Source organism: Felis catus, chromosome B2 (assembly GCF_018350175.1).
Source record: "Felis catus isolate Fca126 chromosome B2, F.catus_Fca126_mat1.0, whole genome shotgun sequence".
NCBI classification, from domain to species: Eukaryota; Metazoa; Chordata; class Mammalia; order Carnivora; family Felidae; genus Felis; species Felis catus.
Genome location: NC_058372.1, coordinates 40,181,280 through 40,199,798, shown reverse-complemented (window position 1 = coordinate 40,199,798; position 18,519 = coordinate 40,181,280). Strand labels below are relative to the sequence as shown.

Below are 18,519 nucleotides of genomic sequence, written 5' to 3'. Positions count from 1 at the left end.
GGGAGTTTGAGCTGCGGCAGAAGGTAGAGGCCACGGTGGAGGAAGAAATCAAGCTCTTTTAGAAATGCTCACTGGCGCCCCACTTCAGAGAAGCGTCTCTGTAGAGAACACACAGTTGACCTTCTTGACCCTCTACGCCCTGCCCCTGGCCAGCACCCCCTACCCTCACACTGCTGGTCAAAGCCAAGCAACAACTAGCTGGGCTTCACCAGCTGGGGGCTTTGGGTACCCGGAGGGGGTTTCCCTATGGCTCTCACTCTGGGGTTCCATCCCCCTGCTCCCGCAGACAACAGTGGTTCCCTCAATCGTGGCCAACTCTAAATCTGACTCAGGGTCATTTCCCTTACCCCTTGCAGATCCACACCCCCCTTGTTAGGTGCCCCAACCAAGCTCCAGGAGCACTGTGGTGAGGAGGCTTGCATTATTACCACAATGTGCAACTAAGACTCAGAGCTGGCCCACGCCCAAGGTCAACCATGTGTTGCCCATTGGCCAAGCCCTTGGTGACCCACCCTTGGGGTTTGGCTGGATTTTGAGGAATCCCAGGCATGAGGATGTATGTGTCCCAGGCATGAGGAGGGCAAGAGGGTAGGGCTGTAGTTGTCAGTGGGGCGAGCCCTGTCCCCCTGAGCCCTTGGTGGGGCTCTGACTCCCTAAAACTTTAAAGGGAAGATAACCTACCCTCAAATAGTGAGTGTTTTTCGCCCTTCCTCCTCAACTCTGAAACATTTGCAGTCAAGGGTAGTAGGGGACCCTAACCACAGGGAAGCACCTGTCTCAGGATTCAACTAGAGACACCCTGGAGGCTGTGCCTGGAGCAGTCTCCAAGTTCTTGGGCCACCGCTAACCCCTGAGCTATGTTAGGACCTGAGAGAGGAGAGGCTCGGGGAAATTACCTTTCTTGACTACTAACTCTGCAGGATCTCTTTAGGTACGTGGTGGCCTCTGGTGTCCTAACAAACCCAAGGGAAGTGGGACATCTCCATCTTACAAATAAGAAAGCCGATCCTTAGAAGGCGAGAGAGGGGCACACTTATTGAGCACTGACCGTGTGTCAGATACCACCTTTGATTCCTTTGAGATGATGGAGTTAAATTAAGATTGCCAGTCTGGTCTGCCTGACTCCAAAGTTTGTTATGTTTTTTGTTTTGTTTTGTTTTGTGTTGTTTAAGTAGGCTCCATTCCCAACATGGGGCTTGAACTCCTGACCCTGAGATCAAGAGGTGGGGGCGCCTGGGTGGCTCAGTCAGTTGGGTGTCTGACTTTGGCCCAGGTCATGATCTCGCGGTTCATGAATTCTAGCCTGGGTTGGGCTCTGTGCTGACAGCTCAGAGCCTGGAGCCTGCTTTGGAGACTGTGTCTCCCTCCCTCTCTCTCTGCCCCTCCCCTGCTCATGCTCATGCTCTGTCTCTGTCTCTCTCAAAAATAAATAAGCATTAAAAAAAAAAAAAAAAAAAAAAAAGAGTTTCATGCTCTACCGACTGAGCTAGTCAGGTGCCCCGAGTTCATATTTAAAAAAAAATAACTATTGTATTGGATTTTTTTTTTTAATTATGAAGGAAACAGAAGTTCATTGTTAAGAACTGAGAAATAGAGACACGTATAAGGAAGAGAAGAAAAAGAAATATTCTTGGAGTGGTGCCCCCGCCCCCAGCCTCCCCGGCAACTAATCATTGCTGGATAACTTTCCAATATACTAGGCTGTGATGCTTTGGAAAGGGCTGCTTGACTGAGCCACGGAGCTGACTTGCACCCTGTGTGAACAGGGCGAGTGAGATGATCAATGATCTTAGCTTCTAGGCGTTGTCCCGGTGTTGGGACAGGGAGGGGCTGAGGCCCAGTTTCAGGTGGAATGCCCCACCTGGCAGAGCCAGGGCTGGACTCTGCCCCAGGCATTAAAGCGGGGACCACTCTCAGGCTGCTGAGCAGGGAGGGGCGTGGCCATGACCGGGGGCGCGGTCACGCCGGGAGGGGCATGGCCATGGCCGGCTGCCCGCGGGCAGAGGGGGTGCTCAGAGGGTCTTTCGCCTGCCTCTGATTGGTTTCTCCGCACACGAGTCGGTGTGCCCCTCTCTTGATGTGGGCTGCCATCCTCGAAGGGCCACACGCCCCTCTCCTCCGTGTATGTTTGAGACGCATGCCAGCCTCCAACGTCAACAGCACCCTGGGGCATGGGCCTGTCATTTTCTCAGGACCAGCTCGCCGAGTGGCGCGCGGCCAGCTCAACTGACTGCCGCAGTCAAAGTCCCTTGTCTGAGGTCAGCAGTGACCTCAAGCCCAGCCCTGCCCGCTTGGCCTCACCCTGTGGCTCCGGAACTCCTCCTTTATTCCAGACGGAGAACCATCTGGAGACAACGGCGCCTCCTGTCATGGAAATGCGGCCCCGAGTGCCTAGGCCACTGCCCACCAGGCGGAGGGTGAGCCGAGTCACAGGCAGGACACCTTCTGGGCCTGCATTCGGAGCACCATGGTTGAAGCGACCCTTAGCAAGCGGTTACAAACGAGGCAGGGAGGCCCAGAGACAAGTGACTTTGCTCGGAGTTGAATGGGGGTAGGGTTGGCCCCAGAACACAGGCTTTCCACCTCTCCTGCACTCTTCCGACCTTTCAGTCATGTAACAAACTTGTTGCGTTGTCCATTCTGTGCTCAGCATGAACAAAGAATTAGCTGTTACTTGACCCAACAGGAGACTGGGCTTGGACAGCAGAGACTACACTCACCTATGACAGGTTCCGTCTGTGCTGGAGAAGCGTGAGGGCAATACTATGGTGGCAAAGAGGGTAGGCCCTGACGTTCCAGTTTTGGCCCTGCCGCTGACTAGCTGTGTGACCTTGGGCAATGCTCTTAGCCTCTCTGTGCCTCAGATTCCTCTTCTGTAAAATACAAACAACCTGCCTCGTAGGGTCACCATGGGGACTTACTGGGCTGCTACATGTGAGGTACTCATAATCATGCCTAGCACATAGTAGGCACCTGAATAATTGTCAGCTGTGATAACAGTGCACACAGGAAGACACGGGGTAGAGAAATTAACTCCAAGGAAGGCTTCATGGACAAGGGGCATTTAATCTGGGGTTTAAAGGGTAACTAGGAGTTTTCCAGGCCAAGAAGAGCATCCTAGGCAACGTCAGGTTGCTCTTGCTCTCAGGAGACCCAAGAAGACATGGGAATGAATCCCAAGCAGCTGCAGTGGTTCTCAACAGGTGGGGGAGGAAGGTGTGACCAAATCATCTAGGGGCTTTTTCAAGCTATTCACCGTCCCCCAGAACCTCCAAAGGGTGGTGTCTCTGGCTTACCGAGGATCCCTGCTGTGAGGAGCCCACTTGCTCATGAGTGAGTCGGGTCCCCACGTGCACTGGAATGGGAAAAGGATGAGAACCACTAGCTGGAGCCCAGGGATTGTGGGGTGGGTGGGGAGAAGATGGCAGGAGCTGCAAAGGGGACAGCTTACGAAAGGTCTCAAATGCCATGCGAAGGTGCTTGAATTTCATCCTCTGGACCAATGGAAGGCTTCTGAGCAGGGAAGCGGCTTGCTTTGAGATCCATTTTAGAAAGAACATCCTGGCATCAGGTTTGAAGAATGGAGTGAGGCAGAGGCCAGGGAAGTATCTGGAGACGATGACAGTAGTCTGTCTGTCTGGGTAAGAGACAAGACAGTGAGGACTGAAGAAGGGATGAGCTTGAGGGGTGGCAAGAGGGAGGGCCCCAGGAAGTGCCTGGCAAAGTTGGGTGACAAGCGGGGTGTGTGGGTGATGACTGGGTTGCCTGGAAAGACAGTGATATAACTGGCTGTGTGTCCTTGGGGAAGTCACTTAACTTCTCTGTGCCTCTTTCCTTTTCTGTAAAACGGAGGGAGCAATAACAGCACCTATGTCATCAGGTTGTGATGGAAAGTAAATGAGTCAAGAGACAAAACACAGAACGGGGGCATCTGGGTGGCTCAGTTCATTGAGCATCCAACTTCACCTCAGGTCATGATCTCACAGTTCCCGAGTTCGAACCTCACATCGCGCTCGCTGCTGTCAGCGCAGAGCCCTCTTCCAGCCCTCTGTTCTCCTCGCTCTCTCTGTCTCTCCCCCATTCACAATCTCTCTCTCTCTGTCAAAAATAAATAAACACTTAAAAAATACTAAAAAAAGAAAACACAGAAAGAGCACCTGGTGCAGAGTAAATGCTAGGAAGTCAGCGGCTGCTGTTATTATTGCTGAGACTGGAAGGACTGGGGATGGTGGGAGAAGGTGTGAGGCGATGATATCCGGTGGATAGAGATGCTCTGAGGCCCTCTCTGCACCTTCTCTTTTTGATGGTCTTATCTTTGCTTGTAACTTTTTTATTTTTTGTTTAAAATTTTTTAAGTTTATTTGTGAGACAGAATGCAAGCATGAGCTGGGGAGGGGCAGAGAGAGAGGGAGACACAGAATCCAAAGCAGGCTCCAGACTCCCCGCTGTCAGCACAGAGCTGGATGCAGGGCTCGAACTCATGAACCCTGAGATCGTGACCTGAGCCGAAGTCGGTCGCTTAACTGACTGAGCCACCCAGGAGCCCTTTAACTTTTTTAATTGTGAGCTACATCTAACATAAAAGTTACCATTGCATTGGCAATTGGTTACCATTGCATCACTGGCATTAAGTAACTTTTTCTTTCAACCAATCCTAGAGTGCGGAAAAGTTGCAGGAAAAGTAGGAAGAACTCTCTAGAGCCTCCGCCCAGATTCCGCATTTTGCCAATTGCTCCCTCCATCCTTGATGTAGACACATTGTTTCTTCCTGAACCATCCAAGAGTAAGCTGAGACATTGTGTCCCTCCGCTCCTAAATACTTTAGCCTGTGTAGCCTAGAGCAGACATTTTCTGCACAACTACCAAATTCAGGAATTTAATATTGATATGATACTATTGCCTAATGCATGTTTATATTGTTATTGCCAATCCTCTCGATAATGTTCTTCAGGGCACACACTCCCCACCCCCACCCCAGGATCCAATCAGGATCACACACTGCACAGAGGTGTCACCCGCAAGCCCTCTTCTTAAGGAGGCTTTTCCTCGGTTCTCACATCGGGGAATTCAGCGCCCACGGAGATGGATGCTGTCTACACCTGTGCATTTATTTGCACACTGAAACAGGGCACCATCCAAGCTGGGGCACTCAATGACAGCTGCCTGGGTCTTCCTGGGGAGAAAAGGGAGCTCACCTCCTGGGTCTGTTTTTCTAGGATGAAAGTTAACATGGGTTTGTATTTGCCTCTCCTGGACACGCACCGCTGAGTGAGCCTCTGGGGCTACGTGGGCGTGAGTGGGAAGGGGCAGGGCCAGCTGGGGCTTGGAGCTGCTGGATGGAGATGAGGTTGAACTCAGGCACGTGCCCTAGGATGGTGAACAGTGAAGGGCCATGGCACCTGGAGCGGTGCAGTGAGGTGGTGGGCATGTCCCAGGACCCCCATGTCGGTGGGGGCAGGGGGACCTGAAAAGCCAGACCTCTGCCCGCACGGCTGTTTCCAAGGCTGCTCGTGAGACAGGTTTTTATCCTCTGGTCTTGGGAGTCTAATGCATTTCCAGAGTTCCTGAAGATCGAAGGGTAGGGTGGGCAGTACTATCTCTGGCCCATGAAGTCCGCCCATCCCCCTCTTCTACGCACAATCATACTTAAGCACCTGGCGTGACCCAGGAGGCGTTTCAAGGATTCCAGAAATATTTGATTGTTCACAATTTGCTCACGTTTGTGGGAGAGGAGGATTGGAAGACATAGCCCTTCATCTAACCCCGGCTTCCTGGGTTAGGAATATTATCTCATTTGATCCTCAGAATGCCCTGCAAAGGAGGAAATATTATCTCCATTTTATAAGCGAAGAACATGGGTGATCTATAGAAAAGGTAAGTCGGGAGGCCTAGGTTTGCACCCTGGGTCTGTTAAGGGACTGGAGATAACATAGGTAAAGCTCCTAGTGCTGGGACACCGTGGGTGCAGAAATGATGGTTGGATATTGCCGTCGCCACTGCTCGGCCAAGGTCACACCCCTGGCAAAATTCAGAGCACAAATGGACTCTCGGGCTTTCTATGCCGAGTCCCCATGTCTTTTTATTTTTCAATTATATTCGAAAGAGTAAACAGAAGTCTCAACCATGGCTTTTGAAGGTCTGGCCCCCACCTCATCAAAATCAGAGGGTACATCCTTGGTGAAGGTTAGTAGACAATCGGTGGTGTGTGTGTGTGTGTGTGTGTGTGTGTGTGTGTGTGTGTTGCATCTCAGAAGGTCTTAGGAGACACTCCTCGGATGGGCTGACCCCCGTCCCTGCCCCCCGGTTCGGATCGCTGGGTTTGAGAGATGTGAAAACAGGTGTGTGGCCGTGTGAATCAAGTAGAGGCAGAAAATTACCAAGAGGCAGACAAGAGATGACGGCTCAAGGTTATTTCAGCTTCAGAATTCTTTGAGAATGAGATGAGTTGTTTGTGGCCCCCAGATGGCCAAAGGGTAATTCTGAGATTGCCCTTTGTAACCCAGGTTCTCATGGATATTTTCAAAACATCTTTCTTGAATCTCCTGTCTTAGATCTGAAGCTATTAGGTCATTAAGCCCAGAGAGTTAGCACCATTGGCTCATCAGTGAGTAATGACTTGGCTTACTAAGTGTCCAGCTTTGGGGGATTCACATTGGTCACATAGGTCCCTGGGCTCCAAGGTCAACCTCACCTCACCTCACGAGAGAGCAAACAAAAATCTTCCTTTGAGAGGCTTGGCTGTAGGCTGCTCCGAACAGCATCAGGTCAGTGAGGGCTCCTGGTGGTAACGTTTGCTGGGCTCACATTTAATGGGCTTTCGCTACACGCCAGGAGCAGAGTGCTTTTTGTGTGTTGTGTCATTGATCCTCCCACCTGCCCTGGAATAGGTAAATTCTATTTTTATCACTACCTCATAGGGAAACTGAGGCACAGAGAGCTTAACCAGTTGGCACAGTCCTACAGCTAGTTGGTGGCAGATCTGGAATTCAAATCCAGACAGTCTAGCTCCAAGGCCAGTGCCCTTAGCCCCTTCACCCCTGCCATCCTGCCAGAGGTGCTCAGCTAATCCTTGAAGAATGAAAGATTTTAGAGAAATAAAATACCGAGGGATGGGAGCACCACAGACCTGGGATTGGTAGTGCTAGTTGTGTGACTATAGACAACTTAGGAAATACTTCTGAGCCTCCGTGTCCTCATCTGGTAAATGGGCATAGCGTCTTCTTCATAGAGTAGTGTGGTGGAGATAACGTGTTTCGAGCATGGAGCAAAGGGGTATTATTGTTAGAAATGGAGGGTGGGAGGAGGGGCACAGCCTGACCAAGCATTCGGGATGAACATGAACTCGTGTGCGGTTTGGAAGGACGGTGGAGAGGGAGGTGTCCAAGCTAGAATGTGAGATGGGTGTAACAGGTGAGTGGTACGTAAAAGCTGGGGCTGGGAAGTGCAAGGCCAGGTTGTTGAGGGCCTTGGAAACTACCGCAAAATGCTCCACAGCTCTCCAAGGCACAGGTGTGTGGACTTTGTCGATGTATGGAAATGTGTATTTGGGGAAAAAAAAAATAGAATGTAAAATAGTATGTTCTAACCGACAGCTGTGCACACACATTGTGGTCTGTGAGGCTTAAGATCAGAAGGGCATCTGCAGCACTATAAATATTCCAGTTCACCACTTTTAATTAATTTAGTTTCCTGGAAATACCTAAGGAAAACCAAGAGTGAACAGGAGGCCAGGCTGAGGAATTTGGCTTTTAGCTTGTGGATGTGCCTGGGGCGCAAGGCAGATTCGTTTGTTTTGTTTTGTTTTGTTTTGTTTTGTTTTGTTTTGTTTTAATTGAGATAGAATTCATAGTCGATTCTCATTATTTGCTGATTCTGTATTTGCGAATTCGCCTACTCGCTAAAATGTATTTGTAGCCCCCAAAGCACTACTCAAGACACTTTGGACATGTGCACAGCTGTGAAAAATTGGAGTCACCTGATGCGCATGGTCCCGGCTGAGATCAAACGAGACAATTTTGCCTTCTAGCTTCAGCTCTCATACTGTAAATAACTGTCCTTTGTTCTTTAGTGCCATATTTTTCATACTTCTTTGTTTTTTGTTGGTGATTTCACTATTTAAAATGGCCCCCAAGCATAGCGCCCATGTGCTAACATTCCTAAGTGCAAGAAGGCTGTGATGTGCCTTACAGAGAAAATATGTATGTTAGATAAGCTTTGTTCAGGCTTGAGTTATACTGCTGTTGGCCCTGAGTTCAATACCAATGAGTCAACCAAACATTAAATAAGGTGTCTTTAAACAGAAACACACATAAAATAAAGTTATGTATTGACCGGTTGATGAAAATGCTGTGATGGGAGTTTGCAGGAAACTAATCTGTTTCCCTTGGGGCACTGATTCTGCATTTTCTTTCTTTCTTTCTTTTTCTTTCTTTCTTTCTTTCTTTCTTTCTTTCTTTCTTTCTTTTTAAATTAATTTATTTTTGAAAGAGAGAGAACACAGGCGGGGGGAGCGAGGGCAGAGAGAGAGGGAGACCCAGAATCCGAAGCAGGATCCAGGCTCTGAGATGTCAGCACAGAGCCCGACGCGGGGCTCGAACCCACAAGCTGTGAGATCCTGACCTGAGCTGAAGTCTGACGCTTAACTGACAGAGCCACCCAGGTGCCCCAGATTTGGCGTTTTCTAATTCAGTGTCTGAAGCAAATTTAGGAACCATAATTTGTGCAAATAACAAGACTCACCTGTACATAAGATTCACCCTTTTAAATGAGCCCTTTTCTATTTTAGTATATTCACAAGGCTCTGCGACGATCGCCATCACTGCTGATTTTCGACCAGTAAAATGACCTCCGAGAGCAGCAAGTTAAGAATTATTTGTCTTTCCCCGTTCCCTGATCTCTCTGCCCTCTTTCAGAATGCCCAGGAGAACCATGGACTGGCTGTGCCCACCCCCTCTGTCCCAGGAGACTTTGCAGACAAAGAAGTGACAGGTAAGAGGACTGTGGGTTTGGGGCTTCTCCCATCTTTCTTTCCTCCTTCGGCCCAAGCATCTGGCCCACCCCAGCTGGTGATAAAGCCGGAATCCCCAGGCCTCTTGGCTGCTGGCTGCAGCCAGTGGGGGTTGAGCAGAGCCAAGGCTGGCTAAGGCCAATTCCAGTGGGGGGAGGATGGTGAGGGCCAACACCAGAGCAGGGTCAAGGGCAGCAGGAAGTGGTGGAAAGAACCCCGAGTCAGACCCACCTGGTTTTCAATCCCAGCCCTCCTACAGATGAGCTTTGTTCCCTTTGGGCAAGTCATTTAACCCCTCGTACGTCTGTGTCTGCAAATGAGCCACGGCAAACCTAAATCCAGTTCTGGAGGAGGCAGTGACGTACTGGGTGGGACTTTGGTCACTTCTTGTCACACTGAGGCTCAAAACCCACCAATGACTTCCCATGACGCTCAAAGCAGAGGTTCTTGCCAGGACTTCCCGAATCTGGCCTCACCTGGCCTCATCGCCTGCTTTCTCTCCCGGTCTCACGCTGCTCCCGCCAACCCGGTATCCTTGTTGCCTTCAGCACCTGCACATTTCCACCCCGGGGTCTCTGCACTGCGGTTCCCTCTGCCTCGGCTGCTGTTCCCCTGTACACGTGTACAGCTCCCTCCTGCCCAAACGCCCTCTGTGCTCAGATGCCAGCTTCTCAGTGAGGTCTCCTCTGACCACGCTATTCAAAGTGTCACCCCAGCACCCCTGGGCTGTTCCCACATATCACTCATCATCTGATGTGTGGCATCTGATGTATGGATGTATTATGTTCATTGTTTGTCTCATTGTCCCATTAAAATGTAAGCTTCAGGGGCGCCTGGGTGGCTCAGCCGGTTAAGTGGCCGACTTCAGCTCAGATCGTGATCTCCCGGTTCGTGAGTTCGAGCCCCACAGCGTGGAGCCTGCTTGGTATTCTCTCTCTCCCTGTCTCTCTCTGCCCCTCCCCTGCTTGCACACTCTCTCTCAAAATAAATAAACAAACTTTATATATTAAAAGAGAAATAGTAAGCTCCAGCAGGGCCAGTATTTTGACTATTTTGGTTTTGTTTGCACTGCTGTCTCGCAGCTCCTACCGCTTGGGTGCTTAATGAATGTCAGTTTTTCCTCCTCCCCACTGTCGTTTTGTCTTGAAGTCAGACAGCTGGGAGAAGCCCTTCAGAGCTTCACATTCCCCGGGCTTGTGCTACGAAGTGAGAGGAGGGAGGCAGAGGACAGGCCACCTAAGAGAGAAGTAAGCAGGCCTGTTGGTGGCCTGCAGACTCGGGGGGGTTGGGGGTGGGGAAGGGCTGGGAACCGGGTCCAAGAAGGGAGGGGTGTGAGCCGCTGGGGCCAGAGGTTCTCAGCATCTGTCTAGCGCCTGCGGCTGTCAGGCCACCTTCTTTCCACATACCCCCATCCCACCCCGCAGGCCAGACTCTGTTCCAGGAGCTCTCTGTGAGGCGGAGAGCTGGCTTCTAGGTAGACTCGGGATCTTTGGAAAGCAGGGGTTCCATGTTTTCCATGGAAAGACCATGTTCCCTCCTATGAGTCTTTCACCCAAAACTTTCTACTGAGAACGTCTCCAGGCCCCTGACCCACGACTTCCCGTCTTCCTCCCACTTTTCCTGTCTTACAACCTAAACAGTTAGGTGCGGGTGGTTAGTAATCCGAGCAGTCGCCATTCATAAGGTGCCTACTATGGGCCTAGCACCATGGTAAGCCCTTTACGTCTTTTTATACGAATCTTCTGGTTAATCCTCCCAACAGCTTTACGTGGTAAGCGTTGACATCATGCCCATTTTACAGATGATGAGACTGAGGCTCGGCAAGGTTAGCTGGCTTGTCCAAGGTCACACATCTGGTTAAGCAGTAGGGCTGGGATTTGAACCCTGGCTTTTCTGGCTGTGTATCAGCCAAGGCCCCCGTGAGAAACAGATGGCATACTCATAGGGGATAACCAAAGGGTTTCATGAAAGGATGGTATGCAAGGAGGGGGGCAGAGTTCGGGGACTGGAGTGGGTGGTGACACAAGCCCCAGAGGCTGAGGGAGCAGTGGGGAGCTACTCCTGTATCTTTGAGCTGTGGGATGGGGCTAACCTGCCAGGAAGGCAGCCTTTGGCGACTGTGGCCCGTCAAGAAGGGAGGGTGGGGGGATCGATGCCCTGGCCTCTCTGCGCCCACCCTCTGATCTGCCAGCAGCTCCCATCGGCTGAACCCACCTGGAGCCAGAGGATAAGGGAGCCCCCGGGCCAGAGCAGGGCAGGGGAGAGTGAAACAAACGGAGAACATTCAGTGCAGGCTCCCGAGGAGGCCGAGCCCAGGATAGGCAGGGGGCCCCTCCCTGGAAAGGAGAGGCTCACTCCCAGGACAGCTCAGGACCTCATGGCCTCCCGGCCTCCCTCTTCTTTTGCTTTTCCCTTCTTTCAGGTACCAGCTCACTCGTCAACGGCAACTTGCGCCTGTACAGCTCTGTGGGTGACCTAAGGCCGGGGCACTATGGGCAGGACCCACTCATCCCTCCCCCTCCCCCAGGCCCGGCCCCGGGGCCACCCCCAGGCTTTTCACAGCTTCGGGAGGAATCCCCCCCACCTCCACCTTCCATGGCTCCCCCACCACCTCCCCTGCTGCTGGAACCCCCACCCCCACCCACCACGGCCCCACCTCCGCCCCCAGTATTGGGGGCCCAAGCCCCCCTATCCACCCTTTCCTCCCCATCCACACCCACCCCTCCTGACTTCATTCCTCCTGCCCCACCCTTGGCCTCTCTAGCCCCACCTCCACCCCTTTTGCCGGCCCCAGCACCCCCAGCATCTCTTCATACGACGGGGACTCGCTTCTTTCCCCCTGGGGGTGTCACCAAGTGGAAGTCGGAGGTAGCGCTGAATGGCAGGCAGCCGGAGACCCCCAGAACCAGCCCCCCCCAGAGCCCAGCTGAGCCAAAGGGGAGCCTTCTGAGGCCTAAGCCAGAACCCCACCTCACTTTCCCCCGCTCATTCAAGGTGCCTCCCCCAACCCCAGTCAGGACTTCGTCCATCCCAACTCAGGAAGCACAGGGGACGCCTCCAGAGGAGGAAGGGGCCACCAAGAAAGCCCCCAATCGACTCCCACTGCCTCCCAGCTTCCACATCCGCCCCGCGTCCCAGGCCTATCCGGACAGGGCCCCTGAGCCTGACTGCCCAGGGGAGCTCAGACCTGCAGCACCAGCCAGCCCCAGGCTGGGCCAGTCCCAGTCCCAGTCCCAGACTAAGGAATGCACCGAGACTCCTCCGCCAGCCCCTCCCCCGCCCCCTCCTGCACCCCCACTCCCTCCCCCAGCACCGCCACTTCCCCCAGCTGCCCCTCCTTTGCCCGCTGCTGAGAAGGCAGCCCCTCCACCTTCTAGGTTTGCAAAAAACCCCAAATCCAGCCCCCCAGCCCCCAACCCCAAACCCAACCCCCCCAGTCCGGAGGACACGGCGTCTTCAGCGCCTGTGGACTGGCGGGATCCCAGCCAGATGGAAAAGCTGCGGAGTGAGCTGGCAGCCTATCTCTGTGGCTCCAGGAGGGAGGACCGATTTGTCAGCCACAGGGCAGGCCCAACAGCGGCTTCGCGGGAAAAGGAGGGCAGGAAGGGCCCCAGCCTGCCAGAGAAGGAGATCCTCCCAAGTGTTCCCGAGAAGAGTCCCTCCAGCCTGCCAGAGAAGGGGGCTGCCACCAGCCTGCCCCTCCCCCCTGTGGACTACATCTCCCAAGACCCCCCAGCTCCCAGTGTCCGGCAGATCCGGAGCGAGCTGGAGGCCCGGCTCTCCTCATCAGCAGAGAAGGAAGCCAAGCCCAGCATAGGGTCTCTGCCGCCCAAGCCTCGGCTAGAAGCGGGAAGAATCTTTGAACATAGGACGGATAATGGTGAATTCTCTAAGCCTGTGGCCAGGAATCTGCCGCCTCCAACCACCACCCCTCTGCCAACCACACCACTACAGTCCAAGGCCACATCTGTGCCGGCCGCACCACCTAAGCCCACACCTGGACCGGCCACACCACCCAAGGTCACGCCCGCACCGGCCACACCACCCCAGGTCACGCCCGCACCGGCCACACCACCCCAGGTCACGCCCGCACCGGCCACACCACCCAAGGTCACGCCTGCACCGGCCACACCACCCCAGGTCACGCCTGCACCGGCCACACCACCCAAGGTCACGCCTGCACCGGCCACACCACCCAAGGTCACGCCTGCACCGGCCACACCACCCCAGGTCACGCCTGCACCGGCCACACCACCCCAGGTCACGCCTGCACCGGCCACACCACCCCAGGTCACGCCTGCACCGGCCACACCACCCCAGGTCACGCCTGCACCGGCCACACCACCCAAGGTCACGCCTGCACCGGCCACACCACCCCAGGTCACGCCTGCACCAGCCACACCACCCAAGGTCACGCTGGGGCCAGCCACACCATCTAAGGCTGTGCCTGAGCCAACCACACCATCTGCAGCCACAACTGTACCCACCACATCATCCGACCTGACAGCAGAGAAGAAACTGGTCCCCGCTGGGCAGTGGGAGAAGCCAACCCCCCAGGAACTTACAGTGGCCCCCCAGACAGAGGCAGAAGGGCACCCCTCAGAGGCCAGTAAGCCTCCTGCACTGGGAGCCCTCTCATCTCCAGCCCTCCCACCAAAGAGATCCCCGGGCGGCGGCGAAGGGGTAGCATTTCTCTACAAGCCCCATCGCAGCCAGGAAAGCCCCAGCCAAGAGGCTGCTGTGGCAGTGGGCGCGCTGGCCACAGGGTCGGCGGGAGGGTCACGGGAGCCCGTGGAGGTGAAGGAGCCCCAGGGGCTGCCAGCTAAGCCCCCGACCTCAGCCCCGCCTGCCGATGAACTGCTCAGGCACCCGGTGACCGGGGAGGTGGTGCAGCCCGGCTCCCCCATGGCTCTGCTCCTTGCGGCCAGGCAGAGGGCACAGAAGGGAAGGCCGGGAGGGGCCGCCCTGGGCCGGTCCTCCCTGCCAGGGAGTCTCCGGGGCCACGGCAGCCAGCCCCAAGCAGGCTCTGACAGCATCTTCCACAAGGAGGGCCGGCCCAACTCCTTCACTGTGGTCCCCAAGTCACCCAAGGAGGCTGAGAAGGACCCCCAGCCGGCTTCCTCAGCACAGCCTCCGGTACCCAGTCAGTGGAAGCCCCAGCACCCCGGGGAACCAGAGGGCACTGAGCCAAACCACAGACACAACGGGACAAAGGCGGGGGCAAAGCCGGCGTTCTCCATCCTCCCCCAGGGCCGCCTGCTGCCCAAATCCTTCTCGTCCCCTCCTTCTCCTTCCTGCAAGAGGGAAGAGGAGGACGACGACGACGAGGGGGAGTTCTGCTTTGAGGTCATCCCGCCGCCGCCAGAGTTCAGCAACGACCCGGAGCCCCCCGCCCCGGCCCTCCGGTATCTGGGGCGCCGGGGATCCCCTCCCCGGAACAACTTCTTAGACTTGGGGCAGCCCTTGGCGCCTCGGGGCTTCTCTCGCTTTCCAGCCGGGGCGCACCACGCCGGGGCCGGGGCCTGGAGCGCTTCGCTGGCGGGGGCCGGTCGCTCATCAAGAAGCGCCTGTATGTCGGGGAGCCCCAGCGCAGCCCCGGGCAGCCCCGCGGCGGCACCGCCCGCAGCCTGAGCTCCCCCAACTGCTTCGGGCCGCCGCCTGGGGGCCCGGAAATGCGGCGCGTCAACTCGGCGGGCCGCGCGCCCCCCGGCGGCCTGCACGCGCCGAGGCTGTCCATGGAGGGCGCAGCCCGCGGGGAGGCCAAGTTCAAGGCGCCCGGCGGAGACTACGGCTTCTCCCCTGCGGCCGGCAGGTGAGTTGGGAGTGGGGCGAGGGACGGACCTGGGGTGGGAAGCCAGGTGAGGGAAGGGTCCGCCCGCGGGCCACAGAGAAGCCCACCAGGCCACGGCCACCCGTCCCGCGACATTGGGTTGTCTCCTCTCTGGCTCTCTGGACAGAGAAAGGAACACGAGGAGCACTTTACCTGGAAAGGGTTTCCCTGACCTGCATCCTCGTTTCCACCATCTCACTTGTTCTCTCTTTCCCCTTCCTCCTGCTTTCCCCACCAGCTGGCTCCCCCTCTTCTGCCTCCTCTTTCCCATCCCCCAGAGGCTCAGGGCTTCAAGCTAAGAGTGGTGTGGGTGGAGACCTGAGTGGTCCTTGGCTGTGGGGATTTCCCAGCCGCACAGAGAAGGATCCAGACTCAGGCTAGGAGTGAAGAGTTCTGAATAGAAGGGTGTTAGGCAAGTACTCTGTGGCCAGCCAAGCCTAGACAGGAGGAGGAGCCCTGTGTCTGTTGAATCAATACTGCTGGACTAGGGTCCCACCCTGTCCACCGGGGCTTGTGTGGGCAGATACCATATCACTGAGCCATATCTTTCCCTCTCGCGCCCGGAAGGAGATGGGAGGGCTGTTGGTTAACCAGCTGCAGATATTCACCTCACCTCTCTCCTGCTCCCCCTCCCCAGGTCTCCCCACGGAACCCCCCACTATGGAAGCCCCATCAATACATTCACCGTGAGGCCTGGGACCCGCCATCCTATCTCCTATGCCTACTCGGGGAACCACCGGAAAGCCCCATCCTGAGCCCAGGGTGTTCTCAGCTCTACTCCAAGGGGTCAGACCTGGGCACTTGTTTTTTGCGGGGGTGGGAGGGACGCAGCCGGTGTTAGGCGGCCTGACTTAAACATGCAGGAGTCTTTGTTACCCGAACACAGACGGAGGACGAGTGAGAAGCCGTGGGAAGATGCACGGTGGGTTTCTGTTTCCCAAAGCACTGGCGTGGCTGTGGACTGTCTGCACATGGGGATGGGAGGGGGAAGGAGGGAGGAGAGGAGGAACCTTTAAGGGCCTGGAGCCCGAGTTTCCGCTATCTGGTCCTGTTTGCTTTAGCACGACTTAAAGCAGTTTTACCAGCGTGGACTCCTGAGCAGGTCCTGAAAGCAAGGGGTGGGGCACTAAGTCTGAATGGGAATCCATCCCAATGGCTGTGATTGTCTGTCCAGTGCTCCCAGAGGGCTGAGGCCCAGCTCCATCTGGGTAGGGGTGCGGGACACTACACGTTGAGCTCTTTAGCCTCCGCCGGCCCACCATTTGTCACCCCAAGAGGTGATTCCTAGGTTCCTAGCATAGAAGCCACATTGAGGTGGGACCAGGAATGTGCACATACAACCTGTGGAGCAGGTACTGGAACAGAGGTCTTTGCATTGGCCAAGGGTGGGGATAGCGGGGTGGATGGTTCATTTTCCCTGGCGCTGGCCCTTAGCCACAGGGAAGCCCAGAGAGAGAAGGAAGACTTGGCAAGTACAGGATGGGAGACAGAGGATTAAGTCTTGTTTTCCTACGCAGACCCAGGCAGCCATGATTTGGGGGATTGGGCCCAAGGAGCCAGAAGACCTGGGAGCTGGACACCAAGGCCTAACCTAGGCAGAACCCATTTGGGATTTGGAGGGGGCATCCTCCCCAACCACCCCTCCCAATCCCAACACTACAGGTCCCCAATATTATTGGGCTTCAAAATGCATAGCGAAGATGCTGGAAGATGGGGAGTGGGAGGCGGCAGAGATGGGCAGGCCCAGACCCGAATTCTTGGGACCAGTCAAGGCAGGCTGCCTCAGTAAGGAGGAATGGGAGGGAGTGGCCAGCCTCAGAGAAGCAGGCCGGTAGGACAGCCAGGAAGCAGCACCCTGTGGGGGCACAGGGTTGGACCTTTAGGACTTGAGGTCACTAGCCAAGATACAGGTTGTGGGGACAGCAGGAGAGCCACTTCAGGGAAGGACAGCAGGCACCCCGATGGCACAGGATCTGGTTACCTGTGTTCAAGAAGCGAACCCCGCCCCAGACCAGCACTGGCCCTCTATGTATGTATGTGTTTTCCCTGTACGATGTTTTATAAAAAAGAGTTCACTAATTTATCTGCTGTGTAAGGTTTGAAGGGTGAGGCATGGGCTCCCAGCTGTATGTTGCTCTGGAGTAGGAGGGGAAAGACTGGCTGTCACTTGGCTTGGGAAATAAACAGGCCAGTGTGGACTGGCCTCAGCTCTGTGGCTGTGGATTGATGACTGGGAGCTACTTCGGTGTGATGAGAGGTTGGGAGAGCTCCGCTGGGGAAGCCTGAGCACGGGGGGGGGGGGGATGCCTGACCGGGTGAGCCATTTTGCGGGGCCCACGCTTTCTCTTCTGAGCCTTAGGTTCTCTCTCGAAAGCCTTCAAGGGGGAAGAAGCAGAGCTACAGTCTGGTGATAACAAACTGTGTCCTTGAGCAAGTCTCTTGGACTCTCTGAACCTCAGTCTCTTCTTCTGTGTGATGGGCATGATGATAACGCGGACCTAACAAGGCTGCTGCGAAGATCAGAGACAGTCGTGCGCTCGTTAACGAGTATTTGAGTGACTCTTGGTGGCAGACGCTGTGCTTAGCGTGGATATACATGACTCCTGCTCACGGCAAGTCTGGTGGAGGAGGGAGGGGCTAAAAAGAACACCCAGAAGCATCACACATTGTAATAAGCGGTGGGAGGAAAAGGGACAGGGTGCGTGAGAATAACCAGAGGGCAGGGAGAGGGGAGTGGATCTACTTTAACCCGGTGGTCAGGGAAGGCCTCTTGAGGTGGTGACATTTATGCCAATTTGCGCAAAACACCCAGCAAGTGTCTGGCGGTCAGTGGTTGCTCAGTAAATTGCATTTTTGGCTCATGACTCCCTTACGTTTGTGTGGGGCCTTCCACAGTTTCCCGTAAAGCTTTGACTTGGTATCTAAAGCTTTTCCAGAAAACAGAACCAGAGTCGTCATCTCGACACAGTGTCCGAGAGAGAGTTGTGTTTCCTCCTCTGTCTGAGTCCTCTGTGGCAGGTGGGGGGCAGGGGAGACCAGGAGGGGTCTCCCAGGCCTCCCCCATCCTGGGGCTTCCTCCTCCTCCCGTCCTTCCGCCGTGAGGCCCTCATCCCGGTAACACAGAGGACAGGGTCCCCCACTCCCAGTAGGACTTAGGGCTCTGCCTCTAGCTGCTCACCCCTCCCTGATCTTCCTAACTTTCCTCTCCCCTCACCTGACATGGGAGGGGCAGAGGGGAGTCATGGAGGGGCCCTGGTCTCCCACCTACGGCACTCCTTCTGACAAGCCGTGTGACCATGGGTCTCAGCTAACTCGTGTGAAAAATGACAGGGACAGACTTGTGCTGCGTGTGGGTCTTAGACTTTGTAGGGACCCAGACTTCTTTACTCTTTCTTTTTTTTAAAGAGAGAGAGTGTGAGCAGGGGAGGGGCAGAGGGAGGGGAGAGAGACTCTCAGGCAGTCTCCATGCTCAGCGCGAGCCCAACGCAGGGCTTGATCCCACAACTGCAAGATCACTACCTGAGCCCTCCCACATGAAGAGTCGGACGCTCAACACATTGAACCACCCGGGTGCCCTGGGACCCAGACCTCTTCAAAAAGCTGCTGATGGGAAAGAGAAGAAAATAGAAATAAAATAAAAAGCTGCTGAGAGCTATGGATCCTCACCCCAGAGAGACGCTCC

At 55.2% G+C, this 18,519-nt stretch overlaps 1 protein-coding gene across 1 annotated transcript in view; it reads left to right on the top strand.

The window, feature by feature from the left end:
• The window catches only part of CB2H6orf132 (chromosome B2 C6orf132 homolog), a 34,241-nt gene extending 17,181 nt beyond the window's left edge, over positions 1-17,060 (top strand). Inside the window, 5 exon segments of the mRNA XM_045057551.1 lie at positions 8,913-8,988; positions 11,430-13,027; positions 13,358-14,522; positions 14,525-14,819; positions 15,475-17,060. Coding sequence (XP_044913486.1) covers positions 8,913-8,988; positions 11,430-13,027; positions 13,358-14,522; positions 14,525-14,819; positions 15,475-15,592 — 3,252 coding nt within the window. The 3' untranslated portion in view covers positions 15,593-17,060.
• The last annotated feature ends 1,459 nt before the right edge of the window (positions 17,061-18,519 follow it).